This window comes from Ornithodoros turicata, chromosome 2 (genome assembly GCF_037126465.1).
Source record: "Ornithodoros turicata isolate Travis chromosome 2, ASM3712646v1, whole genome shotgun sequence".
NCBI lineage: Eukaryota > Metazoa > Arthropoda > Arachnida > Ixodida > Argasidae > Ornithodoros > Ornithodoros turicata.
Window position 1 is genome coordinate 31,343,928 of NC_088202.1, and position 14,984 is coordinate 31,358,911.

Below are 14,984 nucleotides of genomic sequence, written 5' to 3' on the forward strand. Positions count from 1 at the left end.
AGCCAGTAAAGTATTAAGTGAAGAAAAATAGCATAGGCTCTTTGGCTGCACGTTGAACATATGTTTATAAGTCCCAAACGTCGCGACACCAGCATTGGACAGCTGTTTCGGCCTTATTGGGCCTTCATCAGCAATGCGTGGTGGGCGACGTTTGAGCGAGTGGCGTCGGAAGGTCACGTGGAACATGATGTCCTCCCGTCAGGGTGAGAAACTCACCTCTGAAAGCCCAGTGCGAAGCCAGTAAAGTATTAAGTGAAGAAAAATAGCATAGGCTCTTTGGCTGCACGTTGAACATATGTTTATAAGTCCCAAACGTCGCGACACCAGCATTGGACAGCTGTTTCGGCCTTATTGGGCCTTCATCAGCAATGCGTAGGTGGGCGACGTTTGAGCGAGTGGCGTCGGAAGGTCACGTGGAACGTGATGTCCTCCCGTCAGGGTGAGAAACTCACCTCTGAAAGCCCAGTGCGAAGCCAGTAAAGTATTAAGTGAAGAAAAATAGCATAGGCTCTTTGGCTGCACGTTGAACATATGTTTATAAGTCCCAAACGTCGCCACACCAGCATTGGACAGCTGTTTCGGCCTTATTGGGCCTTCATCAGCAATGCGTAGGTGGGCGACGTTATATATATATAATTCTGATAAAACAAATGAGGGTGCACGAAATCTGGTGGCAATTTTATTGGATTTGCTGTCCACCTTCGCCTGTATCTATGACACAACGGCATCGCATCCGTGCGATATTGGCCAGCTTTCAGCTTTTTATAATCGCCGCAAACCCAAACAGACGTCCGTGGTAACCACAGTCATGCCCCAGTCATGGAACCCAACATGGTAACCACAATTATGCCGAGTCAACAGCTCATGGCAAGGCGGCCACCCCCGCAGCACAAGTGGGACAGTCGAAACACTGTTTCCCTTTATTTCACCTAAGCACAGGCTCTCTACCCGCCCCGCCAGTCGAAGCGGCGTTCCAGTTATCGAGCTTTACAGGGATATCTACCCGCCAGGATACCCGCCCGCATTCCAACCGTCTCGGCCGAAGCGGCGTTCCAGTTAACTCTGCTTCGAGCTGTACATGCGTATACCTGGAGCTGGATAACAGGGCTTGCCCTAACAGTCCCGCACTGTAGCCAGGTTCCAGGCCAACTCTGAATGAAGTCACTTCGCTTCCCTTCGTGGGAACGTTGCTTTCGAAAACGTAAGAGCTATCCTTGTGGGCTAGCACTACCTTTACAATCACATCTAATGAGCAAAATAACCTACCTGGACATGCATCGTACATGACATCCCAAAACTCAATGTCCTGTGTAGTCAACCAGTTCTTGCTGTATCCTCCGGTAAAATAGTTGCAGATCATTTCCAGCACAGCGATAGGAAGATTGCAGCAAATGAGCTGTGCATGAAGGTTGCGGTTGATGTTGCCGAAGCCACGACTTATGGCGAAGTTTGGAATCAAGCGAAAAGGTACCGACAACTTGTTATAGAATCGCTGAATGGTCTTTTTTTCTTTGACCATTTTGGACACGAAGTTCGGTGCCACAAAGAACAATATCATGCTTGTCATGGTCCCTGAAAAAAAAAAAAAGCAAGTAGGCGTTCACCTCTCACTGGAGTGACACTCAGGAGAAATTGTCAAAACGGTACTCCGATTACGACATCATTGGTATTAGTCAAAGAAGGAGAGACAAGTTAGAGACACGGCATTTTGCTTTTGCCAATAGGGTGGCCGTCCTTTGCGCCCAGGTACGAAAACCCCGCCGTCGAGACACGCGCTCCCACAGCAACTGCAACAGGAGTAGCTCTTTAGTGTCCATTTGTCGATTATGTGTAATACGTCGTAATGACTGAGGTCATGCGTCGTCAAGCCAAAAATTAATATGGTAAACATATTAGCGTGCTAGTGGCCAGGTAATGAGCGACGTGAAAGTACTTCTCAGATGAGGTCCGATCCTGCAGATGCATAAGGCCGGTTTCAACTAGGCTTGTCCAGTAACTTGAGTAGAGTACTTAAGTTAAATATATTAAATACTTTTGCGAGTAACTTGGTGTCTTGCAAATACTTTTAATGATTAATATTTTGTAATCTAAATTAAATACTTTTTCAAAAACTTCTACACATTTTCCAAGTTACTTTGAAGATGCTAAATGTTACGAAGTAACGCGATAACAGTATCGCTACCACATAAAAGTAACGTAAATACTATGGAGCTACCTTTCCTGTACTGTACGTTTCTCTAGCAACCCCTTCCCGTAGGCATCTCGTTGCATGGCTCACAAAGACTGGCTCACATTCCTACAATGCAACGTATTTAATGTGTGAGCAAATAACTAGGTCGCGTACGGCAGCCTGTAGTATCTGTTCCAACTATAGGCGACTCTGGTCTCCTGAGGCACTTCCCTTCACATGTCCTTACCGACACCCTTCACATGTCCTTTCTACCCTTCTGTGAAAGCTTATATCTTGCCAGGGATGCTCACTTTCGGCACAAACTCCTTAAAGCAAATTCGGCGGTACATTTGGAGTGCACTGCTACAGCGATCTCTCGTTGCGTTTCCGATATATCTTCATGTTCCTGTTCCAAAAAAAGACTATTTATCTCCTCTGAACAATAAAGTTGCAAATCACACTTCTAAATATATTATGAACAGGCTCACAGTGGTTTTGCACTTGATTGTATGACGGAAACTAGCTTAGTAGCCCATATTATGCAGTACGTTATACATATCTGTGTTTCATCAGGGAGCTAAAAGCGTTTAAAAAATGCACGGAAATAATATGAAATATTGAGCCGCTATGTTCAACACTGCTTTTAAGAGCATTTAGTACTATTTCGTAAATAATTTTCAAGAATGGGTATTTTGTACTCTACTTGTTGTTTTGTTACTTTTCTTTCTTAGGTTTCACCTCAATGTTTTTCGAAGTCGCGTTTTTGACGGATCCAAAACATACCCATTACAAGGTGCGGAGCTCGATTCCCTTGTAGGTTCTATTTTTGAAGTGAACGGACGACAAATACGGCCGTGTGAAACCGGCCTGAAACGTACTGGTCGCGTTATGCAGGTGGCGTTACCACATGTCGGCGGCTACCTGGATATCAGTGACTGCACATCATGACGCGTATGCGTCACGTGGCTACTATTCCAGCCTCCACTAGGGGGTACATTATTTCACTCATTGACCGTGAACCTTAATCGCTTCCTTCTCCGCCCAGGGTGGCTATCCGATAAAAATCATAATCATTCATCCCTCATTAACAGGATCCACAGAGCGATTATAGCTGACTGTCTTCCTTTTGTACTGCAGAGATTAGTGAACATCAAAGCAGAATAAACCTATGAACATTGCCGAAATCTGGACTGGTTTGAAAGTCGTAGTATCCATAGCGAATTATATCCAGTATCACTCCTCACTATGGACTTTTTCCACATACGCGTTGTCTCCTAGCGGCTCCCCAGCGATCCACGCTTGGAGCGCGTCAAAACAAATCCACGTGGGTAGTACAAATGATCAAAACCGGACATGATGAAAAGAGCGCAGCAAGACGAAACAAAAGAGACGTTAGACACAGCGATGCGCTAACTTCCAGCACTTTATTTTGTAAACAGGTAACCCTCCCCCTTGAATACACCACACCCTACCGGTTGTTTCCTTTACTACTATACATGTCGAGGTACGTCAGCTCCTTATCTTACAGTGCTATGGAAGGAACACTAACACATTCTTCTCCAAATTTTCTTATCTCATGGGCCTCTATACTCTCTCTAGTCGTTCTATCACAATTTCCCCCGATACACACACACACTGATCCAACATCGGCTTACAGCCACATTCCCTGCAGTGGACTGCTAGCCAGCCACCCCGGTTGTCCTTAACGTTTAAGTGATGTTCGGTCATTTACGCAGCGTCCGGTCTTACTAGCCTCTCTTACCGTATCAGTCAGCCCATTCAAAATTAGTGAAGTGAACTACAGTCAATACGTGCGTTCGCAATGCAGTGAGTAGGTCGTGCCCCCAATCTATGAGTCATAGCATCCAACAACAGGCAGTTCGGCTGAGCGAGTCAGAGTACACGATTAGGCGCCAACCGCAAGGAGCGTATTTGCCAGCCGTATCCAAGCGTAGCGTGTGCCGAAGGTGCAACCGAACGACAGAACAATAGGCGCACAGCCGAAACGCTCATATCTGGCAGGATAGAAATTTCGGCAGTGACGACCGGAGCGGAATCGGGCCAGCCAATCAGCAGCGAGAGGAAAGTGCACGTGACCGCCTTCCCTCCAGCATTGCGAGCACGGGGCATAAACAAAAAACATGGCTGCCCGATTCGTGGTGTGCGATGTTGAACGCTTGGAACATGAAGATGGACGAGTACAAAGACGTAACGAATCATGTATTCTGTATGGCACTCGCGGACGAAGTCGTAAGTGTATTTACGCGTTTAAGCAAATGCATTTACACTTATCAAAGAGCGGGGAGGATTGGCGCCGTTTCCGTCGATGGCATAATCGACAACGAACATGTTAGCGAGTTTTTAAACAATATATATGTGAGTCAATAAACTTTTTCGACAGTAGGCTTCGTGTGTATGTCGCCTTTCTTCATGGTGTCATGCGCTTACGATGAATGATTACCCGGTTTGACGTCTCGGGTATTTGTATGTGACTGAAACTGGAATGTGACTGAAGTTGGCTGTCATGTTTTAGCACTGCGGCTTCCAGCACATGATCTCCCCTGTCATGTATACTTAGTCTGATTATGTTGCCGTGATTACTTATATCGCAAAGGAAAGCAAGCGACTGGCGGCATGACCAGCAACAATTAACATGACCAGCTGGAACCAGGCGAAGCCAGAAGCGCCTCGGAGACGCGCGGGTGTACAAAGGAGGACGCACATCTTGACTGCTTTTACGAAACGAGTTTTACGAAAGTAGAAACAGATGGCATTGTCTGTTTTCATCAGCATAGCTACAATGCAACAGTATGTATGTAGCTACCACGTCCACAGTAGGCAGCTTACGTGTCACCATGCCAACCACGCTCTCCGAGAATCTGTCGCATGCGGTTGGAAGGGCTCTGCTCACGTTCCGCGTGGTTCGGCAGAGACAACGCTGGTCCATTTCGGCTGTAAAATACGCTCCATGCGGTTGGCGCCTTATATTACAAGCCGCGGATGCTGAGAGCCGGCTCAGGAGGGTCGTTGGTCGGAAACAGCCAGGCCTACAGTCAGAAGGTGAGAGAGGGGCGGCTAGAACGGCTGTAATTCCGTATCTTCATGAAGTGTCTCACCGGCTGAATAAGATGGCTGCCGCGATCAGGTCCGGGTTGCCTTCTCGGCTCCTGAGAAGCTGATAAAGCTTTGCAGAACGGTAAATGGCACAGACCAACAGAAGAAGCAGTGTATGAAGCAGCACAGGTCCCCGTATGTAGAATGCAAACAGAATGTGATTTACAGGATTCCCCTATCATGCGGGAAAGCGCATGTCGGTCATACCGGACGCTGCGTAAATGACCGACTGCGTGAAAATCGCTTAAACGTTAAGGACAACCGGGGTGGCTAGCTAGCGGTACACTGCAGGGAATGTGGCTGTCAGCCGATGTTGAATCAGTGTGTGTGTTTTGGGGGAATTCGTTATAGAACGTCTAGAGAGATTACAGAGGATGAGATAAGAAAATTAGGAGAAGAATGCGTTAGCGTTCGTTCCGTAGCACTGCCAGATAAGGAGGTGGCGTTCCTCGACATGTGTAGTAGTAAAGGGAACAACCGGTAGGGTGTCGTGTAGAGGGAGGGTTACTTTTCTTCAAAATAAAGTGTTGGAACTTAGCGCATCTGTGTCTGCGCGTCTCTTGTGTTTCGTCTTACAGCGCTCTTTTCATCATGTTCGTGTACCAACAAGCCCAGATTTCTTCACTGATCAAAACCGGTCTGGAGTGGGACCGACGAGCTCGCGCTGTTTGTGCGGTGTCCCCACTTATCCCCACTTCTGTCGTCACCGTACTACGCCATCTAGTGAAGACGGAGATAACCCTCTCCGGCGCCTCAATGACATGCGCATAAGCCATTGTGAAAAAGGTTCATTGGTACATCGATCAGCGAGGCTGCTGGGTTCCGAACTAGAATTATAGTCAGGATATCTGCTTTTAATGGTTACACAGGTTCGCCTTATCAAAGAAAATGAGTAGAACCTTGTTAGTCAAAACTACACATATTCAAGAAACGCCATCAAGGTAAGGACGTAGACATAAGCTAGGATGTATGAATATAGTAGCTCCCTCTGTGCAGGGTGGAGTCACCCTTTGCAGGGGCGGACGCCGCAAAGCGACGATTTCAAAGCCCACACTCACCATGCATGAACGCTGTGTTCGCATTTCACCCACTTTTACAAACCACCTCTGCTGTGTGTTTATTTGAAGGTGGCGGAAATTCGTAGAAGACGAGGCGGTTGTCTTCCCCTACACAATGGGAGCTAGTATTCAGGCACCCTAATGGAAGGCTCACACGAAGGACGCATCCCTGGGATAAGTACACGAAGGGTTTAAACGTCACAGTTACGTCATCAAAATGTGCTTCTACTCCGGTCCGCGAGGAATTGGAATGCCACGGTGCCACAGTGTAACTTACAAACGGTCCCCGTGTTCGCGGGGAACTTGTGGACGGACCAATGTTTTCCGATTTTTTCTTTTCAACAGGCTGTTTTACAGCTCTGACCGCGGAAGCTGAGGGGATTCAGGGAACCGCGTAATAAAAAAGGGGAATCGTGTACGGGTCTTTACGGAGCAAGAAAAAACGGGGAAAACGAGGGTTGTGCTGCGAGCCAGTGTATCTCCAAATACGATACCCACTAGAGCACTGCGTGGAAATGAATATTATGAATAGGGAGGGCTTTGCATATGCATATGTCGCTGTGTCCTGTAAATAGTACGTGTCCGGATTCGCCGAAAACTCAGTACAGTTTGATTTCTTCCTTTTCAACAAAGTTGACATTTTATGATTCCGCAGCACGACAATACTGCTCCTACGCAGAGGCGTCGTCCGCGTAATATGTGTTCTCATGGTCGATAGCAGTTTCCTTTTTATTTCACTGGTGCAACGGCTTCCTACGGTGCAATACGTCCATTATTCTGTTCAATCACAGTGTAGAAAAGTGAGAAAACTCGTTCACGCAGAGCGTTGTTGGAGACGGACTTATCCGCTCCCATTCCTCATACAGTGTGAATGCTCGGCGGGGACGGGTACTCTTCGCTCTACGTGATTGTCACCGAGTCAAATCGGACTTATCCCAGGGATGGGTCCCTCGTGTGAACCCGCCCTAACATACACAGCAACAGCGCTGTGTCAGTATCGTCGCGTCGTCGCCGCGTACCTTTATAATGTATAATTCCTCTACACGCTTAAATTCAAAATAGAATACCATGTTACATTTCCGGGTAGCTCAGTCGTTTTTGTTTGTTTTTTCGCTCCTCAACGTAGTTTCTAGGTAGCGCAATAAAGTAGTCTCTAGAATAACGGCGCACCTTGGTTTGCTTAGCTGACCATGGTAGGAAGAGACTACTGACTAGGAAGATGACTGAATAAGGAGAAACATACCTGTTAGGAATGCCTGAACAATTAAACTGAAGTAGGCAACAGTAGACGTCTCAACCCAGAAAGATACGAAGTAGTCCACCGGCAAAAATGCGAAGCCAAACATGCTGAAAAGCATGAAGTAGCGACCTGGAAATGTCACACGTAATCACTCGTCAGTTAGCATGAATCCCAAACTGGAAGTGGTAAATGATATAAAATGAAGGCATCTCTCTCCCGTCAAACATCCACATGAAGTGCAGGGTGGAATGCTCGTGGTAGACCCAAGTTTTCCCACGTGTAATCACGAATTTGTCCATATTTCGTTTCGATATAAAGGGATGGCCGCGTCCGTTTCAGTCCATTTCAAAACTATGTTGTAACTTTATTGCTTGTTGGCCGCTGACGGCGAAAATACCCACGCGCAATAGTGGTACAATTTCACTGCTACTCGGTGGAATACATGGCAAGAGCAGACGCCGGATGTGGGGAGTAAGCCGGAAACCTCGATCTCTCTCGAAAAAGGCGAAAACGTCAGCCCCGACACCAGCACGGAGCACCATTCACAGCACTGCCTCGAGAACAGAGATACCGCGGCGGCGTGGGCGTCTGGAAGGCCCCTTTCTCCTCTCAGCGATGTCGTCAGACTTCTCTTGCTAGGGACTGACATCACGGTGATCTCGTTGTCGGCGGAGCTGTACGTGCTCGTTTCAGGATCTTTTTAAAAATACAATGACTTAGAGCATGGGCATTCCGAGACGGACAAGGAGGGCCCGCGGCCCCCTCTGGAGCTCCAAGTTCACCGGCTGTGGGAATTGCCTTGGGTTTACTCGCAGGTCATCATGGTCAGATGTCGTAATAATTTGAATCTTATCCCCCGGATTCCCTGCATACCAGAAGTTTCGATTGTCGTAATCCTATTGTCCAGTGTCTATCCGTTGCACGCTTCGCCTCCCCTTGGAAGCTATTTGCCCCTACAACCTGCCGTTTTAGCTCAATAGCAAAAACAGGAGATATAGTGCTCTCATAGCGTAACAAAAAGGCACATTGTGTATCATGCACTAAGTATTTGAACAAGATCGACTTGTTATACGAAATAAAAACGAGTAACACATTATTGCCCGGAAGACACATTAAAATGCCACTGACTTAAAATAGTATTTGGTATATTTGGTATTATGAATAAACTCGGCTTAAAGACTCGGTATCGAAAATAATAATGCCGCTATAGTGAACACTGCGCGCTTCACACGCATTTTCGAAAGAAGACGCTAGACTCCATAATTGCGGGTTTCTTCGAGAGGAAGTGACGTCACCGGAAACAAGAGCGCCCATCTCTACCAACGCCACCTAGGTAGAGAAGGCCTGCTTAATGACTCTTCTTCGTACGTACGCACAAAGTCCTCCGATCGCAGCTGCAAGCTAAGATGTAAGCCAATCGCCGCAGTCGATTTTGAGACACAGGCCTTCTGTGGCTACCAGTGGCTACCCATGAGGCTGATGGCGGCTCGTATTCCACAGCTACAGCCGCTGAAAGCATGGTTGTGATTAGCGGTTGTGATTTTGTGGCACTTCCGCTTCGCATAGAGAAACAATATTTGCGGAAAATACAATATGAGACACGCGAATTGCAATGGCATAAATTCTGTACGATTCTGAAGGCTGGAGATTTAGTCGTAGTGGCACTTCAAGAATGCTGCACCCACAAGTGGAAAAAACGTGTTTTCATTAGTACAAGAGTGGGCAATAGTAATACATGTAGCTTGTAATGTAATTCCAGCTGGGATTTTTGGGACATGTCCCAATTTCAGAAAATGTCACGAGAGTAGGGTAAGCCACTACAATACATCTATACCATGGAGGAAGGAAACACAGGAGAGGCCCTTCTAACTTCTTGCCATTGGGACGGGCGTGCTAGCCTTCGCATGCTTTCTAGGATGCTCCTGTCTCCATGTGACCGCCCACGTGACCCCAAGAGCGTGCGCATGCCACTTCCCAAAGCAGACGACGGGAGTCATGGTTGTCTTGCAATTCAGATATCTTCGTTGTGATGAACGCCTCGCGTGCAGTTTTATTTGAGTGTGTTCGGAGGCTTACCATTCGTTTACTCTTCCACTACAGGACAGGTCACGGTGTGCAGGACAAGCACACAGGACTAGAAACATCATTCGTGGCAGCAACGATTGTGTGACGATGTAGCCACGTTGTTTCTGTTTGTTGCGGAAGTGGTAAAGCATGCCAGTAATCAAGCTTGTACAACAATGGAGGAAATCAAATGAATCTGCAGCTGTAGCACAGCGCCAGGTGGCAAACAAACTAATCAAGGTGACTCTCTCACAGACAGTGGTACGAAACAACTGATCAAGTGCGTGCTTACAAATGAAACGTTATTCCCGTGAGAGAGCTGCTTTCTGTTGAACGACAGCAGCAACCGTGGTAAGAACACGTTAACAAAACGTTGTTTCCGCAATGGTGCTCACATTTTAAGAGTAAATGACTTTGGAAAGGCATAAGAGCACGGAAAGCAGCGCGAGCAATATAGCATTGCTAAACCGAAACTTGAGGGTATCACATGGTGCATTCTAAAAAATAAGGAAGTCAGGGTGACTCCCCCATATATAACCGCCCCCCCCCCCTCCTGAAGTCACTATGACTGCATCAAGGCAGCGGGTCATTTGATGCCATCAACAGGAGTCATTTGACACCCACTGCAAACGTATGGTGCATGTCAGTGGTCAGACGTTTAATACGGCTGCCTAAGAGTGTGCAAAACTTGCAGAGTGTGCAAAGTACGTCGTGTCCCGTATTACATCACTTTCTGCCGGTCATCACTCATAACCTGGTTGATGTGCTATTCTGTATCGCGTTACTAGTTGAGTTTTGTTCGGCTATTTGAACGTGTTTCATGTGTAACGCACTGGTGTGCATGAAAAGGAATAGAGCGTGTATCGCGTACGCCTGGCTCCCCGAATTTTGTCATTAGTCGGCACGTCAGTGCGTAACGGGCCTAAGGCCGATAGCATGTCGTACATAGCGTACTCTGTCAATTAACGTTGCTTATGCTCTGCTTTACTATAACGTTAACAGGTTCTTTTTTTTTTTTTTCATTCAGACACCGACAGCTGTTCGTGGCCCTGCGATCTCCAAGCATGTAGCCCCTGTCACCAGAAAGTTCTACAGTTGTGCTCGGATGAAGCGAATGTCTCCTGCGCCTCATCACGTGCTGTGTGAATATTATCTACTTTCTCCAAACCAAATAAGTTCCTTTAAAGAGTGTACGATATGATAGTCACACTTTCTGTCGTTCTGCAGTATTTATACTTTATTTATTATTCCGCAAATGTTGCTTTTTGTTTATACAGAGTCTTTTTTTAGGCGATACAGATTTTTCATTAAAAAAACTATAAGGGTTATAGACATGCTGTTTTCACTTCTATCATCTCTAGGCCGGCGGACGTTCTTGGCCATATGTTACTCAACCGTCAAATCGCTAATTACCTAACAATCGTTAATTAACTTTTTGTAATTATAAAAGCTACGAAGTTGTCCCAATGAGAACATCTGTTCCTTTCGGTGACCTGATATCGTAGCCGTTTTCAGAACAAAAATCCGTTCGGTAGATCGTCCGCAAAAAATCGTGAACGAACACCATTTTTTTCTTTATTTTCTTCATTGCGCATCTTCCGAGACACATCTTTCCTTCACCCCCAACGTGAGATGGTGAAGGAGCCTCATGCGTCGAAGATGAGCTTTAACTTGCGGAAAGAAAACAAAAACACATGTATCGGGTAATGCTATCGGAACGCCCTTATCTTGGGCTGCATTTTCTGTTAATCTTTTTCCAGGACGCAAGAGGCGACAGTGTGCTCTTTCACCCTCTCACATTGGGGGTGAAGCAAAGACTGTTCTCCTCCTAAAGATCCTTAATGGATATGGTATAGGAGAGAGCATACAGTGCACATGCGCAGTTCGATCGAGTCAGCGCGCGCTTTTTGGCGCGATCCGACTCTGCCTTCGCGATTCGCTACGGATGATCACGTGGCCGAGGGGGGGGGGCAGTGGTTTTTGTAGCGAAACTGTGGAAGCTACAGCTACACTCCACTGGCGTCAGTGCCAAAACTGCGTCGCCAGTGAGTTGAGAACATTTCGTATTTTTATATTGGAAGCTTCCACTGTGCTTGCACATGTGCTAACGGATGACAACTGGCAGTATGACGTCCCTTCAAACTCGCTTGAAAGAGTAGGAAAACGAATGCATCAGAAGGAAAGATGGGAAATCTGTGAGATGCGGATGTGGTATGAAGTTCCTGAATCACCTCAACAAAAAACAAGGAGGGGGGGGGGGGGGTATGTGATCGAAACAAGTTTCTAGACCATGTGGGTTCGCAACTTCACAAGAGTAAGAAACACGAATCAAGCGAGTCAGGGAAAGTCAGGGAACGAAGAAAACGCAGAGCCTGAGTAAAAAGACATTTGAAATATTCGTGAACATATCCTTCAACGGACGAGAATGGACTGCAGTTTCGGTGACGGAGAATTAGTTAAAATAATCTAAGGCTAATAAAAGCAATCTGGACATATTCAGCAATGGGTACGTTCTCCCGGAAGGTGTCCCGATTTTCCACAGTTTCCTGTCCCACTTTTACCCCGTTTTTAGAATTTGCTCCCGCGAATCTCAGTTCTACTTATGATCCCAAGCATGTGCCTCTGAGACAGAACGGACATGCAGTTCACGATTCTCCATTTGAGAACATCTGAAAATGTAACCGCCTATAAGGTATCAAGGTCTCAGCGAGTAGAGTACTGCACAAATTGTGTATATTTCAGGTTTTTCCTTCTTGTGAACCCGAGATTTTTGTATCAATGCATTGCTAGTATTACTCGTGTTTTGGTATTATGCATTATAATACCTCAAAATCAAAGTATTATGGCATGTTACCACATATAGCGCTTTGCTCCATAGCGCTATGCACCGACAGGGCGCTGAACAGAGTTGAGCTCCGACCAACTTTTGTACCGCCAATTAGAGCCCTGCACGGGCCCGGGCCCCCGACCCGGCCCGCGGGCCGAGCCGGGCTTCTTATTGGCTGTGTGCTCCGGGCCGGGCCGAGCCCGGGCCAACAAAATACGCTAGCACCGCGGGCCGTGCCGGGCCCGGGCAGTTAAAATACGCCACCACCGCCCTTATAGTTTTTCAATGAAAAATCTGTATCCTGTATCCTGAAAAATGATGTATCTGTATCTGTATCCTGAAAAATCTGTATGACAAATATGTTTCCGAGAGTCAGGCCAGGTCGGGTCACGCAGCTAATTCCACACTGGAGATGCATTAGTTCATATCATCATGCGCTTGCATCATTCCTGTGCATATTTTGCAAAGACAAGCAAGGGATACTGCATTAGGCATATGATTCGACCCTCTAGAACATTCTGAAAGCCACTTTACATTGCTCGTCACTCCTCACGTATTTCACAATCACTTGGCGAAGCTTGGTGAGAGGGGTATTGAATGGGAGGAGGAGTTTATCGACAGCATCCTCTGCCTCCGCAAAATCTTGACAGTGTAACGATAACGCCCATGCCCGCGTACGTTCTGGATTTAATTTGGTCTGGTGCGGTTATGGTGTTAAACCGCCATCACTTGTATGTTTGTCTTCTCTCCTTAAAAATTTACTGATAAATTTGTTTGATAATCACCAGAAACGCGTACGTCGCGGCTGGAAATACTATGCCGGGATCTACTCGCCGGGTGACCGGGCCGGGCCGGGCTCTATTTGCTTAGATTCCGGGCCGGGCCGGGCTCTATTTGCTTAGATTCCGGGCCGGGCCGGGCTCTAGTCACTGGGTCACCGGGCCGGGCCGGGCCGGGTCGGGCCGCATAAAAATATGAAGGTCCGGGCCCGGGTCGGGCCGTGCCATCTTTCGATGCGCCCGGGCCGGGTCGGGCCCGGAAAAGACGGCCCGTGCAGGGCTCTACCGCCAATTACTAGCGCTAGTTCCTCTTGGCCAACCCCGATGCTTCGCCTGACTGTCGCCGCGATGGCCTGGTTGTTTTGCTTCCGTCATCAAAGCCGTATAGCGACAGCGTGAAGACGGCTGCCGGTTTTGGCTGCATCACGCGGGAGGCCTCTGTTCCGCAAACCTTTGAAAAATCCCCTAGAGAACGTATCGTAGACGACAGGGTGACGTAAAATGGTCCCCTGCACGTGACTCGTGACGTACATCGGCACAGCCCAAGCAAGTATAAGTAGCGCGCGAGTTGATTAAAAATTAACAAAGGGAAAGACGCCACGCGAAGATCGTGCCGGCAGCCGCGTCTGCTTTCTCCGGCAGTTTTTGTAAATCCGATTGCGCAGCTATAATGCACCGCAGAGCTAAAATATTATCCATGGTGACTCCTGATGAGCAGCTTGACAGATGACGCAGGGTTTCGAGTCACGTTAAATGTCACCTCATTACTCCTATAAGGAGTGACGTGACTCCGGCGGAACTTCTGCAGCCGCTAGAGCAGCGCTCGTCTTTAAAGATCGTTTACTTAAGCTCTCTGCACTTTTCCGACAAAAAATAAATAAATAAATAAATAGCTAGGTAGATTGACGGCCGATGCCGAACATAGTGCTATAGGTTTCATAGATTGGTTTCCGGATGCGAGCGTCCCTTTAAGAAGCTGCGCAAACAAACGCTACTCTTGTACTCACTCAGAACTCTTGTGTCTCTTCCAGTCATTTCGCGGGGATCAGCAATGTAGATGGGCAGGAAAGAGATGACGATGAGGACGTTGTAGGTGATGTAGTCGATGAAGTAGTTGAAGATCCAGTACCGGCTAGAGCTGATACCAGTCATGAGCTGAACTTTTTTGACCTTAGAGAATTCTTCCTCGATGGGAAGAATAACATAGACCGCAGCCATCAAGGACAGCGACAGCGGGATGAGCAAAGCGTCCAGGATGCGAGCCATCAGCGTTACCGTGAAGAGGGGGCTGACCACGTTCTCCTTCAACCAGTCCACGTCGATCTTTCGAACTTCCACCATTCGGTCCAGTGCAGAGGCCACAACACGCAAGTCGCGCATCACTCCGTCTGCGGAAGAGGAGGAAATTTTAACTAATGCGTGAGCATTATAGGTCTCGCTACGCAAGAATGGCGGCGTGGTCTCTCTGTGGCCACGGCGCGGCGCGCCCCTTACAAAAATCGTTATTGAATTTCTTGTATGATCCTGATGTGTTTTCAATGAGCCGACAGAAACTCATCAGAAACTCAATGTGTAATGTGTTATGACATTACATTCCTATCAAGAACTCCAGGGAGTTTTGACATTAACTTTTCATATCAGAAATCTCTATAGTTTTTACACAGTTTTTAATGTAGGAAATCATCAGGATATACCATTTGTTATGTTAAGGGCACATACTGACTGCTGATAT

At 47.2% G+C, this 14,984-nt stretch overlaps 1 protein-coding gene across 1 annotated transcript in view; it reads right to left on the reverse strand.

The window, feature by feature from the left end:
• Window positions 1-14,984, reverse strand: part of LOC135383299 (phospholipid-transporting ATPase ABCA3-like) — a 165,424-nt gene that overhangs the window by 44,087 nt on the left and 106,353 nt on the right. Inside the window, exons 17-19 of the mRNA XM_064612815.1 lie at window positions 14,260-14,640; window positions 7,586-7,711; window positions 1,267-1,572 (exon numbers count right to left, since the gene is read on the reverse strand). Of these exons, the coding sequence (XP_064468885.1) occupies window positions 1,267-1,572; window positions 7,586-7,711; window positions 14,260-14,640 (813 nt within the window). The remainder of the gene's footprint in view (window positions 1-1,266; window positions 1,573-7,585; window positions 7,712-14,259; window positions 14,641-14,984) is intronic.